The following is a 13,401-nucleotide window of genomic DNA, read 5'->3' as shown; positions in this document are numbered from 1 at the left end:
TTTATTCAGTAGTGTGTGTGTGACAGTGGGTAGTAAGCTAGCCTTGGGGTTAAGGCCTACTAGAGACTTCGAGTTGAGTCCCATTTCTGACACACTTTGGTTAAATGACCTTAGACTTAACCTCTCCGCTCCCAGAGACAACTGTTTAAGGCTATAGACCAGTTATAGACCAGTTGCGGGGTGGGGCTTTCCTTCAGCCAGAATTCCTTATACTGAGGCAGTCACAGCTCAAGACCCTTACCTTGATCCCAAAACAAATAAGGAATTACATGACTACAATATTAACAAGACTCTTTCAAAATGACACAGAAGTTTATGAATTGCAGCCATTCATACACTTGTTACAATTCAGAGAAACCTTGGGGAGTTACATTACAAACTAGATATTGCAATATGATACTTTGTGGGAACAGTAGAAGTAGATTTATTGTACCGTTTTTGTACAAAATAAAACTGAGCACCCAAAGCACTCTGATCAACATGCATGACCTAGAGGCTGGTCTCTTTTCTTGCTTATCCCAATGACATTCAAGAGAAGGAGTCCTTACCTGAGCAATTCAAACTCCGGGCCAGCTCAGTTGCCATCACCTGGATGATGAGACCAATCCGGAGCCTGAGCATCTCCACAAAGAGGCTGGGCTGGGACCTGACATACATTGCCAAGTAAACCACAATTTCCTGATGTGAACAAGGGCAAAAGGAGTATAGATATAATTGATGGTTTCAGCACAGGCCCTACCACCCACTTAAAAGAAGTATACAGCAAGTATGACTCCTCTTCAGGATCTTAACCTGTGTGAGGACTGCAATGCTGATATCCTGCCCACTGGCTTCATAGATAAGTCTGGTCAATTCTTCAGGGGGAAGAGGGCTAGGGAAGAGAATCAGATAGTAAAATGACACAATCAGTTTCAACATTCATTTCCGTGTATCTTTCTAGAATTCATATTTCAGCTGTAGACAGCAGCTGCTTTATAAGCCCCAAACTGACATTTAAATTGTGTAGTAAGGCGGGGCAGCTAGGTGGCACAGTGGATAAAGCACCGGCCCTGGATTCAGGAGTACCTGAGTTCAAATCCGGCCTCAGACACTTGACACTTACTAGCTGTGTGACCCGGGGCAAGTCACTTAACCCCCATTGCCCCACCAAAAAAAAAAAAAATTGTGTAGTAAGGTTTGGAAAACACATTCTTATTTTAGCCTCACTGCAGGTATTATTATTCCCATTTTACCATTGAGGAAACTGAAGTTCAGAAAGGTTAAGCGAATAACCCATGGCTAATAAATGCAGCTAATAAATAAGCAGACTTAGACCCCGGTTTTCCTGACTCCAAGGCCACTACTCTATCCTGTACTGCTCCCTTGAAACATGGAGACCATTAAGTCCTAGGTGATGAGCAGGTAGCTATTTCTGTTTCATCTAATTACTGGCAGGCCAGTTTAAGTGTATAGGCCCAAGGCTTAAGAACTTTGAGAGAGAACTTCGGCAGAGAGAGGACTTACGCAGAGATGGTCTTTTCCCGCGGTTCTGGGGGAAGGCCTACTGTGAGCTGCTTCTGGTGTGACAGCAGGTCTGTACATGCCTACATACATACCGAAAAGGAGGGGGAAGTTAAGAGAGCAATGCAAAAAGGAGTACTGCTTCATGACTTCATTATGTCAACATAGCAAAAATGCCAAATTTCTGACTCTTTGGAGGGTTTTTTTACACTGACGTTCTGGTGATGTCTTAGTTACCAGCTACTGAGAGGGAGGGCAAGAGAGTGGGAATGTAATGGCCTGGTTTGTCTGAGATCCTAGTTCTGGGACAATTGCCATAAACACCACAGGGAGGAAGGACAAAGAATGCGTGTGTTCTAAGCAAGGTCTGAAAAATACCATTATCTTCTCCTGGAGCCTGTGGAGCTTCAATATAACCTAAGTGACCAGATGTCACACTGTAAATACCTCCATGCTCCTCGAGAGTGGGGACAGTTTCACTGTTTTGTGTCCCTAGCACTGTTTCTGGCAGTGTGTAACTTTATGCCAAGGAGAGCATGTAGGAAAAGATAATATTAAAAAGAGTTTCTTGTGGTACCTCCACATCTGTCTCTCCCATACCTAGCCCTAACTCTGACATCACCTAAAGATCTGCTGATTTTCAAAACAATGAAACACTACTAACAATGTTGGCTGTAACATAATCCCTGTTAAGAGTGCTTCAGAAAACAGTACAGAAACCTTGGGGTTTAAATTATGATTATGGCGTGTGAAAGGCCCAGTTAATAAAGATGTCTCATTAGCAGAATGACAGGTAACTGAGAGTTGACTCTAAAACACTTTAATCTCATTCCTTCTTTAGCAGATCTGGCCCCAGAGCTGCTAAAACGGAACAAAATGAACTAACTTGAGCTTTCTTCCATCTCTTTAGCTCACTTTCTAATGGAAGCAAGGAGAAGAAAAGGGCCCTAATAATCTACAAATTAGACAACTGGCTGTTTCTACCAGGTTGATAACATGATGAGTTCTCCCAAAAGCAAGAATAGAAGAAACACAGAAGTGCTAAACTACCTCCATATGTCTTTGATGAGGTCATTTTTTCAGTTTTAGAAAACAGATTTCAAAACATGAAGGTTCTATGGTTTCACTGATTATGAACACTCCCTCCACAAAAGCAGAACACAACCCCTTCGTGGTTTGGTTGTGCCTGAAAAATTCATTAGTTTGTGGCCAGCCTAGAGATGTATCTCCCCAAACCCAGCAAAACTGGTCCTCAGACAAAAGACATATAACTCATTGCAAGGCTCATACAGTTTGGTGGGAACTGTCAGAGATTATGTGGTGTAGCCTGTGGCTACCTAGGATAACCTCTATTCCATAATGTGATACTGGGGGAAAATTTAAGTGTGTCTAATAACTCCAAGTATACATTACACACAATACATATACGGAGTGGAAGGAACAGAGAGACAGAGAGACAGACAGACAGAATATAATAATGAATCTATTTCTATTGAATCCCGGGTAAGCATAAATTCTCACTCCTGTTTCCTCCCTTCAAGGCTTAATCTTAGTTTGAAGAACAGTTTTGTCACATGAAAGCCAGGATAATAAAAATAAACAACCATGCTCCTCTCACACCTCTGCAAGGACTTCTACTTTTTTCTTCAGCAGACCTGAGATGTAACGAATCAGACCCCATTCTTTGTTCAAGCCTGCTTTTTGGTAGAGCTCACTAAGAAGACTGTGGACTGTGATACCATGCTGTCCAGAGAGATTTGTATCCCAGTCAGGGCCCCTGAAAGGGAAGAAGTAGAAACACTCATGTTAATGATTTGTCCAGAAATGAAGAAGTTCAGGGTTTAGAATCTACATTCCTTGTAACATAGCACAAACAGTCATGGAAAGCTAATCATTGTATGTCTTATTTAGCAAAGAGGAACATACTATAGAATAAAAAAAATTACAGAATGTCCCTCATGCTACATTGCCTTACAGACCTAAACTCATAAAACTGTGAAAAACTAGATTTCACTGTTCCTTTACAAGGTGCAGTAGTGCACCAATCTAGGAATGGCATTGCCTTTGTATGAATGAGGAGTTTTGTGTGTGAAAGATCTCGTGATGTGGTCTGGTTGGGAGTAATACTAAAGCTAAAGAAAATCTCTTGTCCCCTTGACCTTGCAGAGTTTTCATTCAGTTAACCATCATAACTGGGCAACTGCTACTATACATGAATGTTCTTCACTTCTACTCCCCAAATGCCAAATACTTGAAGATTAAATTTAAAACCTCGCTGCTGGATCTATAACTTGCCTTGTTAGCCTTCCTAGAGACCTCAGTATTACACAGTTATCCTTTCATTTACCTTTTATTAATGTTTTTGCACACTCCCAACAGGAGCCTCTTTTCAAGGCTCCAACTTCATCCTAACTTGTCTCTCTTAACAGATGATCTTGTTGATGACTTTACTGAGGACACTAAAACCACCAATGAATGATTGGCTTCTTTAACTCTTCTCCTCTTTTAAAACTCTCAGTTATTCTATCAGCCTCCCCTCCTGGATCACAGAAAGAGGATACCCCTTTTGCTTTCTAAAGTTGAGACTTCCAGTTAAAAACAAACAAAAAATAATGTATGCTCTATGGCCACTGTCTGTGCCAATGAAGAAAAACCTGGAAAATTTAATAAAAAGCAGATAATGGATCTCAAAATGTATAGTCTGAGGCCAAGCAGTATAATATTAACTATCCTAATATGTGTCAATAGCTGCGGGGGGGGTGGCAGCTAGGTGGCACAGTAGATAAAGCACTGCCCCTAGATTCAGGAGGACTTGAGTTCATATCCAGCCTCAGACACTTGACACTTACTAGCTGTGTGACCCTGGGCAAGTCACTTAACCCTCACTGCCCCCCCCCCAAGTTGCTCAGGACACTATTATGTCAGAGCACCATCATTTTAATCATAGTTACAGCTCTAAGTCAACAAAGGTTTACTAGTTTTATTTTAAGGTAGGAAAAGTACCATACATCTTAGAAAGTTTTCCATCCAAAATGGCTAAAATATAAAAAAGGTTTTGAATTTAAAGGGTAAGTTCAGGTGTCTGGACATCTCATTGATTACTTCTAAAGTCATCTTTTAAAGATATTCAACTTGCACATTCTGGTATTGAGCAGCCTTAATTCTTAATTATACAAACAATCTGGGATAATGGTAAATAATTAATAACAGTGTCTTGAGAGTATTTTTGGCTTTACATAGAATCATCATCACGATAAATGGCATTTATATAGAATCATAGATTCAGAGCTAAAAAGGCAGTTAAGAATTTATCCCATCTAACACCCACATTTTACAGATGATGAAACTGAGTTCCACTTAGATAAGGGTAAGTTAAATGACTCACCCAAGGTCATATATGTGGTAGACAACAGAGGTGAGTGGGCATGAACTCAGGTTTTCTGACTCCAGAGCCAATATTCTTTCCACTGTATCCTACTGCCTCAATGTAACACTTTAAGATTTGCAAAGCACTTGAAATACATAAACTCAATTGAAAATAAATGTGTCTGATAATGCTGGAAATTCAAAATACTTCCATTTCTTGCTCTCAGTGCTGTACCATTAGAGTCATCTTTGATTTTTCTCTCTTTCTCACCCCAAACATATAATCAATTACCATTCCTGAAATTACCACTTCCATAATATCTTTTGCATCTATCTCTAGCATGGTATGGTAGAAAGAGCCCTGGCTCTAGAATCAGAGGACCTGGGATCAAATGTTGCCTCTGACACCACCTCTGTGATGTTAGCTTTGGCTCTCAGTTTCCTCATCTATAAAATAAGGTCACTTATTTTATACGAGATGATCTCTGAGGTCTCTGCTACTTCTAGATTCCCACTGCAACCATTCTAGTTTACGCCTTCATCTAACTCTTTCTACTTTAGACTGTCGTCACACCCTCCTGCTTTTTGTTTGTTTGGTTTTTTGCTTCCACATTGTTCTTTCTCTAATACATTCATTATGCTATTAATTATCCTAATGCACTATGCAGATGATCACTCACCCCGACCCTCACTGTTCCCCACTGGCTACTAAAGAGAGTATTAAACCCTGAAACCTAGTCTAGAGGGACATGCAAGGCCCTCTACAAGTGGGTTCCAAACTACCTGCCTAGCTATATCGCATACTCTGTCTCTTTAGACATACCAGCCAAACCACTCTCTAGCCTGTGTGTCCATTTTCCTCTTTCCTGTTTCTATACCTTTGTTCACACTATTCTCTGGACTTAGAATAGATTTCTCCCTTTTCCCTGGAGAAATGCCTTTCTTTCTTAGAGGCCCAACTCACATCAAGTCACTTCTCTACAAAGCCTCCTTTACTCCATTATTACCCCTGGGCAAAGTGACTATTCCCTCCTCAGATTTCTCCTAGCACTTTTCCTGGAGATCTTCGTTGTATGGGAGCTGTGTACTTATTCCTCTCTCCATCAGATTTTAAGGTCCTTGAGAGCAGGGTGTAGGTATTATTTTTGTGTCCCTAATACCTAGTAAAGTATAGGCTTAAAAATGTTAAACTGAAGGTACACCACTAAAGGCCAATCTAGTGAATATCGGCCACTTACTTTATAACATAAAGAATGTATAATATATCTGCCTGGTCCTGCAGATTAGAGCACTCCTTCAGCTGCTCCACCAGCTTCTCACAGTCAGGGTCACCATGGGCATCTTTGGGCCAACGGACATCAGTTTCTGAAGACTGTTAAACCAAAGTAATGAAAGCTGAAAACACTGAGGTTAAACAAAACAAATCCCACCAGCGTGATAACTGGACTGCCGTTCTGTGTACCAGTTTCTGTAGAGCTGGTATAGAGTGCTTAGAGGCCTGGGCTGAGACCCATTTCTCACAGTTACTTGCAAAGTTCAAACAACACCCTAGGACTTATCTCCAAAGTTTTCCCCAAAGACATGTGGGGGTAAGCCCTAGAAAACTCTTGAGCCCCACAAAATGTTCTTGTGATCTAGAGGGAAGTAAAAGAGAATACAACTAGTCACCAGGATACAATGGCACCAAATTCTTGTTTCCTCCCCTCTCCTGAGTGCCAGAGTTCACTTACCAGTTCTTTGGTTCAAAGGACAAAATAGTTGGTACTTGGAAATTACTGGCAAAGCTCTCAATTTATTCTTCTCCCTGGAGTTCTCATATATGTTCTATTACTTAAAAAATAAGACAGCTAGGTGGCGCAGTGGATAGAGCACTGGCCCTGGATTCAGTAGTACTTGAGTTCAAACCCAGCCTCAGACACTTGACACTTACTAGCTGTGTGACCCTGGGCAAGTCACTTAACCCCAATTGTCTCACCCCCCCCCAAAAAAAGACAGGAGCACTAACATTTAACTTATATTGCTTTACTAGCTAGCTGACATTGAAAAAATAATAGAGGCTGTTTCTTATGCTAGTTTGGCTTCCTCAGCAGTATTAGTAGATTGTTTCTAAAAAGTAAATGTGGTGTCAAGAGCTTCCTATCTAATGTTCAGTATTTTATTTTAAATAAATGAACATGCTGAAGCAAATGATATACTTCCCATACAGAGAAAAGGGGAATAGTTAATGGAGACCAAAATCTTAGGGATTAAAAAAAAGAACATTTCTTTTTGCATTAGCCCTTTTTTGACTAACAAGAGAAAAGAAAAAAAAGGAAAAAAGAACTCTCAGAAATGTAACAGGGATATGTGTATTATTATTTTAGTCTAATGTTCCAAACATGTTACCTTGACTAGGAGAGGCTGTGGAGAATCAACAAGGTTCAATGATTTCCGATGGGCACTTAGAACCTTAGTTGGCAAGGACATAGAAACATCTGGAAAGCAACAACATTAAAATAAGTCTTCTTGAGGAAAGGTAATAATAATATTTTCCCTATAATCCTCTAGCAATCAGGTAATAAAAACTACCGTGTTCAGGATAAACTGAGTCCAGAAATGTCTATGACCTCATATCCTTGATCTAATTTGCACCTCCCACTAAGTGTAGCTTCCTTTGCTTTGTGGTCTATCTGTTGTAGTTGGATTTTAAGTTTGGTGCCACTCAAGGGGAATAAAGGAACTTTATTTTCTAAAGCAAGTGAGAAATCAGGGCAAGAGTTGCTCCATTTATGTTTCCCCACTTCAGAGATTCCACCTAGGGGGAAAGTGCTCCCTCTATAACTTAGGAGACAGTTTAACAAGTTGCGAAAAAGCCAAAAAGTACTTTGTCACTAGGTGGGGATGACTGAACCTTTGATGTCCTTTGATGACTGCCAGGTGGTCCTTTACCAGGGTCCCATATAAAGCTCTTTCAGGAGAACCAACACAGCTGCTCTGCTGCTCTAGCCCTGGGAAGCTCAAAGCCAATTCCACATTGTTATAAAACTTGAGAGTAGAACTTTTCTGGAAGACCAGCCATTATATAAAATGAAAATAGAGTGAAAACTATGACATTTATCTATGACACCAGAAGAGCCAGAACAACCACAACAAAAGATATTTGATCATTCAGGCCATCAGAAGGCCTGTAAAGGACCCTGCCCTGTGTGCTGGCTTTGCTGAACTGCACTAGCCTCTCATGGCACAAAGAAGGGGCTCCTGACTGAAGCCCTGTGGCTGCCCCCTTGACTAATATCTAGACATCAGAATGTCTAACCCCTGATTTTGGAGACTGAGGCTCTGGCGCCTCCTCATCCTCGGGTTCAGAGAGGTGCCGTGCTGTATTCTTCATGAATCTGTCATCTGTTTTCCTTCTGCCGTTGTATCCTGGTGCCTGGTTTTAGCCTTTGGTTCTCTTTTCCCTCTCTATGTCTATATCTCTCTTCCCTTTATATCACACAAGCGTTTTGTAGGGATCAGAGTTTTCTGGGGTTCATTCACAAGGAGGTAAAAAGAATAATGTGAAGAAAAAAGTATGAAGCACAAAGCATCTCTGAATAGATTCTGAGCCAGAGCTCTGGGAAAGAAAGGCTGACAACTATCATTTTCTAGGCAACTATACAAGTGTATATCACCAGTTTCCTGAATGATACACTACTGTGAATAAAGCAACAGTGGCTTGATAAGATTTTATTTTATATATGTGTGTATACGAATGTGTGTGTATGTGTATATATATATAAATACACACACAAATATATAAAAATGATTACCCCTTTTCTCAGCCTCTCTGTCAAATATCTTCTACTACCTCTGCCAGGCTAATTGTTAATAGCAAGAAAGGAGTAGCACTTATATGACCATTTCTGGGAGCCATATTTTTTAAATCTCTTCTTTGACTGGTTTCCTTTTGGACACAATGAAAACGAGAAGCTCTAGGTTCTGGATTTCAGTGACTTTAATCTAGATATGGTAAAATAATTATTTTTCTTCTATAAAACTTTCTTCTTAACTTTTACATTGAAAAAGCACTATAAAATCTTGGTGTCTGTTTGTGAATGGTACTATTCCAACAAATGATAAGTGCTTTTAAGTGGGGTAGGTTAATAATCCCTGTTTTATGGGGAAATTTGCCTTACAAGGGCAAGAAAAAATTTCAAAAACAAAAACTTAAATGATTCCACTCAGAGGGAGCATAGTGGAAAGAGGTTGTTACATGGTGTTGTGCAATGAGTACTAAATGTGTAGCCGGAAGTGAGTTTGAACCCCCCCCACCCCCCCGCCCCCCGCTTATATGTTCTTGGGAAAAGTCACTTAACATCTCTAGGGGTTAGTTTCCTCCACTGTAAAAGCAAAAATAAAAATGAAGGTTGTGTTGGATTAGATGATCTCTCAGGTCCTTTTAAAGTCTAAACTATAATTTTATGAGGAAAAAATGAGGAACTAAGAGATTAATTACAAAGAACTCACCAACCAACTTAAGATTTTAAAAATATATGTATAGAAGATGGAAGCAAAGAAAGATAACTGAGGGTGGATGCAGAGGAGAGATGCAGTCCTTTAATAACGTTAGGCATGCTGAAGAATGAAAAGAGCTGAGGCATACGATGAATGTGAATGATAAAAAAGAGCCTTTTTAATTGGGAGCAAAAGAAGATCAAAAAGAAAGAAGGGCTGCTTGCGGAGAGGGGATAATGATGGATAATGGAGAGCAGAAGAATTGCTTATTTATTTTTGTTTGTTTTTCCCTACTAAGGAAAATGATTTCCAGACTGGGCCACATAGAGCAAAAGGCTAAGTAGGAAAGCCCAGAATCAGTGAGACTTTAAGAGAATATCTAGGAACTCTCAATAAGTTGAAATTGCCAAGCCAACATGAACTACATCACAGGGTACTGAAAGGATGTGATTACTAAGTGATGTGTCTGTGATTTTTGAAAACTTTTGGTACATGGGAGAAGTGATGCGGAACCAACAAGTAATGAAAACCAATAGTGATTTTTTTTTTAAAAAGGGAAGACAAGTTCTTCAAGTTATAGGTTGCTGAATTTGGGAGAATTCTAGACTAGATTACCAAAGGATAGTTTCTATATATTTTGAAAGATGAGATTATCATTATAATTGAGCACAAGTTAATTTAGAAAAAGTCATTCCAGATTAATCTAATTTTCTTTTCTTAATAAAATCACCAGATTGACAGGTCAAATAGACATGGATATCGTGTACCTGAATTTCAGCAAGCAGACTGACAAAAATTTCTTACAAAAATATTCTTATAGACAACCATGTGGAGATGTGAGATGGCTGACCATCCAATTTAGGTATATTCAGAAATGGCTGAAAGGCCAGACTAAAAGTCAGATGATTAATGGAATCATGTTAACTCGGAAAGTTGTGAGATCTACACGCCTATCCTTATTCTCTTAATCTCTCTCTTTTTTAATCAATGATCTGGATTAAGACTCAGATAGCATGCTTCTAATACCTAGTATTGGATTATTAAACTGTGATCCGTAAGGATCTAGAGAGGGCAAGAAAAATGGGGCAAATCTAGTTAGATGAAACTTACCTGATATATGCATGTATATGTGTGTGTGTGTGTGTGTGTGTGTGTGTGTGTGTGTGTGTGTGTGTGTGTGTATAAAAGATCTTACATATGAATTTAAAAAATCAACTACAGAAAAGTAGAACTAAGAAGACAGGGCTACGGCCTGGGTCAGAGGGTTTTCTTGTGAAAAATACCTGAGTATTTAAGTAGGCCTAAAGTTTGGTATGACTCAACAGTGCAATTGTACATCCAGAAATGCTAACATGATCTTAGTCTGCATTGTCCTAGAACAAGGGAAGGCTATTGGTCCCTCTGTACTCTGTTGTGTTTAACATCTGGAGTACTGTGTTTAGTTTTGGACATCATGTTTTAGAAAGTATGCTGACAATTTGCAACATGTCCTGAAGAGGACACCCAGGATGGTGAGAAGACTGGATACCATGCTACCTGATGATGGGCTGAAGGGACTGGAGAGGGTTAACCTAGAAAACACAAGACTGGGGAGGAAAGGAACGTAACAGCTATCTTGAAGCATATCCATGACTAGAATGCAGAACAGGAATGAGGTTTGTTCTGCTTAGCTCCAGTGCAGAACCAGGAGCAAAGGGTCAAAGTTGCAAAGAGGCAGGTTTTGGTATGATGTGAATGGGCTACCTCAGAAGGGAGTGGGTCCCCCCCACAGGGAGTCTTCCAGCAGAGACTAGCATGTTATAGAGGAGATTCTAGGTCAGAATAGACTGGACTAGATGATTTTTAAGATCCTCAGAGATTCTAGGATTCTATGTTTTTCTAGGATTCTATGTTTTTCTAAATAATAAAGCTTGTATGTACATGTGCTTCTCTTTAAAGGGGATGAATGATTCAGTTCTAACCTGATCTATATAATAATTAGCTCTGTTATAAGGCTAATTAAAACAACATCTAATGCCTGTTATAGAACTGCTTGTGCTTGGAACTTTAGAAGACAAATAAGATATATTTTTGATACTCTCTCTCTCTCCTGTTTTATACTTGAATAGTTCAAATATACAGCACTTCATCAGGTGTACATGCTGCCTCCATACTACAGATCACAATACCTTCATGCCTTAAGAAACAGCCTTTGTGAGTTAGTAAGGTGAAAAAAAGATCACCACCTGGTGGATAATCCTCTATTCATGAGCCTCTGAATTTTGCTAGGCTGCACCTCAAATGACAGTGTAGTTAACTTAATAAAATGGACTATAAAGTTATTTGATTATAATTAATTTTGCCTCTTTTAAAGATTCTCAGGACAATTTAGTAGAACTTTCAATCTGAAAGGGATGTTAATGAATCCAATCCCTTCATTTTATAGACAACAAAACTGAAATAAACAGAGGTAAAATGGTTTTCTCATGGCAAAATATAAACTTAGGTCTCTTTATTCCAAGGCCAATGAGCTTTCTGATAAAAGTCATTAGTTTGAATTCTATCTTACATGGCCATAATAAATAAATATTATTTATAATATTTAATTTATCAGCAAACTAAATATCAAAGTCTCTTGGGAGGATATGATATACTTAGGACTGAAAAGTTGTACATAACATAGTATCTTCAGTTAGATAATGATAAGTGAGTAGCTTACAAGGGATTTCCAAACCCTTTTGCTTGGCCATCATAGAGAGGATATCCCGTGTAGAATGAATGGCACTGAAAACATGGCGGTCTTCAACAGTCTTGGAAAGTGTAGGGAGATAGCTCTTGAGAGACGTGCTTTGTAACAGGTGGTTGATGTACTGATCAAGCTCATCTTGGCTTTCTGTAATCAGATAATAAAGAAAATCCAATCAAAATAAGTTTCAGAAAACTTAGTTACTTCATATGACATACAATATAGAGTAGACAAAGTCAAACTAGAAAAACTACTTAAAACAGATTTATAAGGTAGGAAATGTTTGTATATCTCTATTCTTTGGTTCCTATTCTGGAAAAATTCTACTCTAGAGGGAAAAAAAGGTTAAAATGTAGCTATAGTCCAATATCTAAAACCAGAATAGTTATAAGCAAATTTAACAAAAAAGTAGGAGTGGCTCTAACAATTTACCTTTACTGCCAATAACTAAATTTAGTATCAGGTAGGAAAAACTTAAGAGTTAACACCCAGTTTTGGGGTGGGGGCTCACAGGGAGAGCAAGAATACATTACCTGTTCATTCTACTTATTACTATGAAAACAGTCATTATTGAACTTCCACTTCAAATACTTACATTTAGGCTGGCACTAGGACATTTTAAATTATAAACCTATACAATCTGTGGAATACTTGCTCAGAATTTTAATACCCAAATCTAGTCAAAGCTATATGTCATTGTATTATTCATTTCAGCCAAAATAAAGGGTATAGTTTTTTGAGGATTATTATTTTCAGAATTTGGAGATTTGAGTCTGTGCTTTTAAATTTGTTCTTACACAGGGCAATTATTCTTTGAGTGTGTGTCTTATTGTAATTTTTACTGTAAAACCACAATTTTATATGCTTCGCAAAACACATAAAATTATTTCAGAAAGTACCTTGATTATAGATATCTTCTGAATATCTATCCAGATCATATTCACTATTAGGACTGTAGCTTCCATTGCTGGAATCATCAAATAACTTCTCATCGCCATCTGGATCCAGAAAGGTCAAATCTGTATAGAATGATGTAGTAAGGAATTCTGAAAGATTCCCTAATTTTACTCTGTAAAGAGGAAACAATGACAGAAATAAAAAGCAGGCTTTTCATTTGTTTTCAGCATTCAAGGAGACTTATTCATGTCTAGGGGGAACTTTTACCAGTATCATCACATTATATAAACTGCATTCTATGCTGGACCACATGGCAATATTAATCTACACAAAGCAGCAAGCCAAACAGTCTAAAGTAGAATGGAACCTGAACCAATCAATTCACTGAACCATGACCAGAACCAAAAGATTTATTATCTTTAAAGTCATTTTAATAG

The 13,401-nt window shown here is 38.7% G+C and overlaps 1 protein-coding gene across 4 annotated transcripts in view; it reads right to left on the bottom strand.

Annotated features, from left to right (window-relative positions):
- Window positions 1–13,401, bottom strand: part of PHKA2 (phosphorylase kinase regulatory subunit alpha 2) — a 112,933-nt gene that overhangs the window by 18,293 nt on the left and 81,239 nt on the right. For all 4 annotated transcript variants that reach the window (XM_043993243.1, XM_043993244.1, XM_043993245.1 and 1 more), the window contains 8 exons: window positions 12,967–13,136; window positions 12,041–12,214; window positions 7,252–7,340; window positions 6,105–6,238; window positions 3,121–3,277; window positions 1,504–1,583; window positions 793–871; window positions 549–678 (listed from right to left, as the gene is read on the bottom strand). In XM_043993243.1, coding sequence (XP_043849178.1) covers window positions 549–678; window positions 793–871; window positions 1,504–1,583; window positions 3,121–3,277; window positions 6,105–6,238; window positions 7,252–7,340; window positions 12,041–12,214; window positions 12,967–13,136 — 1,013 coding nt within the window. The remainder of the gene's footprint in view (window positions 1–548; window positions 679–792; window positions 872–1,503; window positions 1,584–3,120; window positions 3,278–6,104; window positions 6,239–7,251; window positions 7,341–12,040; window positions 12,215–12,966; window positions 13,137–13,401) is intronic.

This window comes from Dromiciops gliroides, chromosome 3, assembly GCF_019393635.1.
Source record: "Dromiciops gliroides isolate mDroGli1 chromosome 3, mDroGli1.pri, whole genome shotgun sequence".
Taxonomy (NCBI): Eukaryota; Metazoa; Chordata; class Mammalia; order Microbiotheria; family Microbiotheriidae; genus Dromiciops; species Dromiciops gliroides.
Note: the sequence above shows the minus strand (reverse complement) of the source record. Positions and strands in the feature narration are given on the sequence as shown.